The sequence below is a fragment of the Macrobrachium nipponense genome, chromosome 20, assembly GCF_015104395.2.
Source record: "Macrobrachium nipponense isolate FS-2020 chromosome 20, ASM1510439v2, whole genome shotgun sequence".
Classification (NCBI taxonomy): Eukaryota; Metazoa; Arthropoda; class Malacostraca; order Decapoda; family Palaemonidae; genus Macrobrachium; species Macrobrachium nipponense.
In genome coordinates, this window is record NC_061089.1 from 50,809,101 (window position 1) to 50,815,100 (window position 6,000).

Consider the following 6,000-nt stretch of genomic DNA (forward strand, 5'->3'; position numbering starts at 1 on the left):
GCTGGCAAAGAACCCGTTGCCGAGTCTCCCATTGAATCTGATGCGAGATTCCAATGCACAAAAAATTCACATTGTCTTCTTGGTCGTTTAGGGCTAAGAGAAACAAAGAATTCCTTCATAAACTTCCTCAAAGAAGTTTGATGAGAGCAGTTCCATTTTGTCGGAACACGGAATCTGTGGCCACAAAAAAAAAATTCCATTCGAAATACATGATATCCTACTCTTGTCGTATTGCGGTATCGTATAGATCCCAAAGATCTTAATCCTCTGTTATCTCTAATTCCCCTTGTAGAGACAGAGTATAGCCTTTTACTGCGTTCTTTGATAGCAGATATATACATAGGTGATTCTTCCCTCTGAAAGTGAAGAAAAAAACCTCGCTATGTGGTTCACAGAGGTATCGGAAGAGGACAGTTTCCTCATTCCATCTAGCACGATCTGCAGCAATTCTATGTCTTAGCCATGACTATTGTCCATTTACCTTGAAAAATCCTCTCATTCATGTCCACTTCTGGTCAGTCTGCACGTGGAAAGACTCAGAGTGGAGAGGTTTTTCAGGTCTATTTATAATAGATTCTGATAGAATATCCAGATACTCTTGGAAAAGCCTTACGAAACATGCTGTGAGAAGAACGTGACTTCTGTGAATCCAACCTCTCTAAGGCCAAAATGAGGCATTCATCCTCTCTTCCCTTTGACGCCCATTTATCTTAATATCTGTTAAGAATTTATAACTAGGGGAAAAAAGACCAAAGTTTATTCCCCTTCTTTAAATTAAAGATGTCGTATAGTGCTACTCTCTTGGTTCGAGGAAAGGAAGCAGTCTATAGGAAGCCTGTTCGTCTTCTACCTTGCGAAGAGATCTATGAGACTTTCCTTTCCGCAGGGGTTCTCAAACTCTTTTCAATAAATGTTAGACATACGTTAACAGTTATTATCTTCGATCGAGAAGGTTCTCACGGACATGCAAAATCTTGCATCGAACCTTTAAGGATCGTTACGTTCCGTGTCTGTTCCCAAATAGGTTCTCTTTTGTTAACGCGAACAGGGGCGAAAAAAGAGATTCTCGATGCTCTTTGCGATATGAGAGAGTCGTGGAATTGGCCTAAGTGATTAAAAAAAATCATTTCATCATTCCTTGTAAGCGACCCCTTTCCGATTAAATGGGTAAACGAAATCGGAGAACGAATCTTGCCGTTACCGAGCCTCCGAGAGGCTACTGGTTTGTTTGTTTGTTTGTATGGTGTTTTTGTTTACGTGACTTCCGAAAACCACGTCGAGAGTGAACTTCTATCACCAAAAAATCCACATCTCTCACTCCTCAATGGAATGGCCGAGAATCGAACCGCGACCACCGAGGTGAGAAGCAAACACCAAACCAACCACTACTGGACTCTTAGGTTAATAACTCGCTAAAACGAGAAAATATCTTGGATGGTACTTCTGGCGCATTGCGCCAGGCTGGCGCTTCTGGCGCAATTTGCGCCAGGCTGGCGCTTCTGACGCTTTGCGCCAGGCTGGCGCTTCCTTCTAGTTCTTTTAAGGTTATGTGCCAGAACATCTGTGCCCTTATGGTACCCGACATCCTTCACGTGTTAATTCCGTTCTAGTAGAAAAAACTTTTATATAGCTAGTATAGTCCATTCAGGGAAACAACTTCTGCCACTAAGAGAATGTTTCCCATCCGACTCACCCATCTTCTCTTGAGCAATATCCGATTCTAAAAAGGTTGTGTGCGTTTCTCGAAAGGATGAGAGAATTATATTATTTCGTGCTCTGCGTATTAGATCCTCCCTTTATAATACTGTCACATTGTGGTAAACAGCATTAATCTAGGAAACCTTTGTAAGGATACTAGGAATTCTGTAGTTAACCTCGGTATGCGCATAAGACTTGACCATACCGTAGTCTTAAAGTGAATTCTCTTCTACTACATTCATCTTCTCACTAAGCATGTACTCTAATAAGCCATGCTTTCGTAAGCATGAGAGCATCATATAATATAGAGTTCCGCTTGAAAGGTTGTAATATCTTTCTTATTGAAAGCTTCTTAGCAAAAGGCAGACAATATTTTTATTTAATGTTTGCTTAACTATCCCCTCAATCCGAGGCTAAAACCGCGAATTGTAGGGGAGAGACAACGGTTAGTTATTCCATCCCGCAGGAGAGAGAGAACATGTAACCAACCACTCATGACCGACACCACCTACATGTTACTGCGTTGGTCTCGACTCTCTAAGGCGCGATAGCAGTCTCCGTTAGCCGTCTGGCCTACTCTTCCAGAGTTGCCAGCTACTCCATTAAATAAAGGAATCTTATAAAATTATCGAACTTCAGGAAGTTCTTATTAATGCATATTTAAGCGAAACAAGACTTCGATAAATCTAGAAGCTAAGTAGGTGTTGTCTTAACAATCCCTTTAAGCGTAGTCCTTCCTAGGAAATTCCTGGAAGGATACTGATAATTGAGTTGCTCTACAAAGAAGTAACTACGGTATGTGTGATTTGCCGTATCGTATTCTCATACAGCAGATACTCAACTCAACTACCTTCTTTCCCTGCCGAGGCAGATAAAGGAAAAATTTTTACTGTCTTCGTTCTTTTCGTTAATATATATCTCCTTAAGGAAGGAAGTTAATCCAGGAACTCTTTAAATCTTCGTGATTTCCTCATAAATCGCGGAAGAGACAGAATTCCTGTTCGTCTGTAGGGTTTACGGAAGGAAGTAGATATTTCCTATCCGCCATCATACCCAAACGTCGATGAGATTCTTATAAGAAAAACTCCCAAAGCGCTTGCCTCTTCATAACGAGGGAAGAGCATGAATGAAGGAGTGTGTCCGCATTACTCAAAGAGGAGCCTCGCGACTGACCTCTCTCTCGTTAAGAAGATTTTGGAATATTCTGGCGCCTGGCTCCTTGCGCCTAGCGCCTGCTCCTTGGCGCCTAGCGCCTGGATAGTTCCGCGCGCCTGGAATGTTCCGCACGCTAGAAAGGAGACTCGCTCCTGGAACGTTCGCTTGTGTGGAAGGTCCCGTGCGCCCTGATGTTCCGAGGGCCTACTAGACCCCTTTTAGAAAGAGCCTCTTGCCCGGAAACGTTCAAAGGAAGGATCGTTCTGATTGCCACTGTACTATAAGGCTCCTTGCTCTAGCCGTCTGTTTTTCTGGCGCAATTTGCGCCAGGCTGGCGCTTCGTCTCTTTGAAGGCGCCTTGCGCCAAGAAAAAATTTTCTAGAACGCGGCTCGCGCTCAGTTGCTAGAACGCGGCCCGCGTTTGGTTGTAGGAACGCGGCTCGCGCTAGTCTGTTTTCTGGAACGCGGCTCGCTGCTGGCTGTTGGAACGTGGCTCACGCTAGCTTGCTGGAACGCGGCTTCCTAAGTTCCTGGCTGGCTCTTGCTCAGTGTTCTCTTAGTTTCAGAGAACGCGCTAGATCATCAAAAAAACATATACCTTCTTCGTCTTTTCGGATGTAAGATGAAGAGATGCACTTTTTTAAAGGATGCCTGTTTTCAATGGCTCCTCCTTGGCAGTCTGGGACGCTCTACAGAACCTGCCGAGGGGGACGCCTGACCGGTGGGGATTCTCTGAAACCCCCTTACGGCTTTCGACATTCCTTCTCCCCTGGGCTTGGGAGCTTGAAAGAGGTCTAGGCCTGGGGGAGCGAGACAGAGCCGATCAGACGCACCCTCCACTGCAATGGGGAACACTAGTAATCACTTCTTACCTTTCAATAGCTCGCATTTTGAGCCCAATCCTTGTCTTCAAATTGCAATTATGAATTTGAAGTTTCTGCGAAGTAAGAAGGTGATGAGGATGCAACACTACTAGTACTGTTAATACTCTAATTGCTCGTTAGTACGAGTTTCTAAAAAACTTTTAAAAGAAAACGTATCTAGTTACATGCTTTACTGACTCCCTAAAGTAGGAAGTCAGTATATTTCCTCAATCAATTCTAACACTTATTACACATATTAATGAATAAATATTAATATTTCCCTTTCTTGCAAACTATGTGAGTGTCTACCGAAAATTTCGGTAGTTACACGTCATATATTCTTCGAAATTTCGAAGCCAAATTCATTAAAAAAGTTAATAAAAGCGTATGCCGAACCAAAGACCCAGTACTTCCCTGCAAAAGACAGCCCAGAAGATCGATGGCGATGAAAAACGAAATCAAGTCAGGAGGTAGGCAACAACATATGTTTGACACTACCGCGACAGAGAAAATCTGGTTCTAGAACGGGAACGGTTCCTATTCTCCTGCCACCCAGCGGTGCAGGGGGGTAGATCACCTGACCTACCTGCAGCGTGTGCCGCGAAATTCGAATTTCTGTCAGCGTCAGAGACATAAGCTAAGTATATATCTGCCGGGGAAGTTGCATGTACAAAATGTAAATATACAGTAGCAGTTCGCTGGTCTGTAGTGACACTACACAAGGAGGTAATATTTTGTATTTTCATACATATGATTTTATAATAATTACATTATTTGTAAAAAGCAATGCGGATACTCAGCATCCTGCTCAATAGAATGCCAGCAAAATAGTAAAACACTGTGCATGGATACCTTTTCACTTTCTACATCCAGCAACTACGTATATCTCCAGGCTACAACTGTAGTTGGTTGATTTTCACATAAAAAGTTATTCTGCAATACTATGTTGGTCAGTAATGTCTCTGCAACAATATGATCACACTAATCTACAAAAATCCTTAATTCAAACACTGCACATGCTCCAATTATTTTCTTCAGTTTCATATAATAATAATAATGTAGTGTTTTGAATGTAATGAGAACATGATCCATAAGTTTAAATACTGAACAGTTATAATATGGAGTACTTAATCTATGAAACTTTAACAAGAGAATGAAAATTAAGCCCTCATGTTGATAAATCAGCATAATTAGTAAGTGCAATATGTACTGTATTTTCTAAGTGTGAGAAGACTTGAGACAACACCAGCATTAATACTATCCATTTAATTTGCTAAAATAACATGAAGTGATTTTGGTCTTACAAGTTCTTTTAATTTTGATTCTATGGGAGCTAGCTTTTGATGGTGCTCATATATCAAAGCTTTCATTATCACAAGTGCTGGAGGCATATCTTGGTTCCCATGCTTTTGTTGACTATGGAGTTCTGAATTGTCCCTTGGTGGAAAAATCTCATGAGAGACTTCCTTGGCCATTTCTCAGTACCTGAAATTATTAAAAATTGAAACATGATATGGATACACTTGATATCCGATATGCTAGAATAACTTAATTTATTCATAGAGTGCCAAACTACATTTTGTTATAAGCAAGTCTTTAACTGTGTTTCAGAAGATACAACAATTGCAGGCTGTTAACGATAAAATTTTCAAGCAGTATAGAACTTTTCCTAATTAATCAACGACATGTACATTTTTGCCCTCTTCTGCAATACAAGTGGAAGACCTGTGGACTAGTTTTAAAATATCTCTGTAAAAAGGCTAAGCTATAAAATCCCTTCATCCTCATCATACACATTTTCACTTAGTTATAAAACTTTACCTTTAACCCCTTCTTTACCGAGAAGCTTAACCAAACCGATTTTTTCTGTAATTTAATAAATAAACATAAAGTAAATGGGTCATACTTCACATGGCTAGTATAATCATTCCTCTTCACATATGAACTTTTAACTGAAATATCTCAAAAGAAAGAAGACAGAAGAGAAGCACAGATAAACAAAATTACAAAATGGTTAGTTATACTTTTGTAGAAGCTTTTTTACATGCTCATGCTTGTATTTCTAAAAAAAACAAACATGGTTTCATGGTTACATCTTTTTTTCACTTAAAATTGTAATAACCACAGCGTCAGATCATACAATGCATTCGATGATTACTGCCCAGGTGCAATGATTACTGCCCAAGAAATGCAATGAAGGCAAAATTTCGTACCCTAACTTCCCTTTCACTCAAGTTGCCACACTCGATAACACAAGCGAGTGTTGCCATGTAACTTTTTCATC

At 40.7% G+C, this 6,000-nt stretch overlaps 1 protein-coding gene across 1 annotated transcript in view; it reads right to left on the reverse strand.

Annotated features, from left to right (window-relative positions):
* LOC135225797 (biogenesis of lysosome-related organelles complex 1 subunit 6-like) overlaps nucleotides 1-5,235 on the reverse strand; it is a 33,645-nt gene extending 28,410 nt beyond the window's left edge. The window contains exons 1-2 of the mRNA XM_064265291.1: nucleotides 5,021-5,235; nucleotides 4,614-4,615 (exon numbers count right to left, since the gene is read on the reverse strand). Coding sequence (XP_064121361.1) covers nucleotides 4,614-4,615; nucleotides 5,021-5,191 — 173 coding nt within the window. The 5' untranslated portion in view covers nucleotides 5,192-5,235. The remainder of the gene's footprint in view (nucleotides 1-4,613; nucleotides 4,616-5,020) is intronic.
* Between the last annotated feature and the right edge of the window lie 765 nt (nucleotides 5,236-6,000).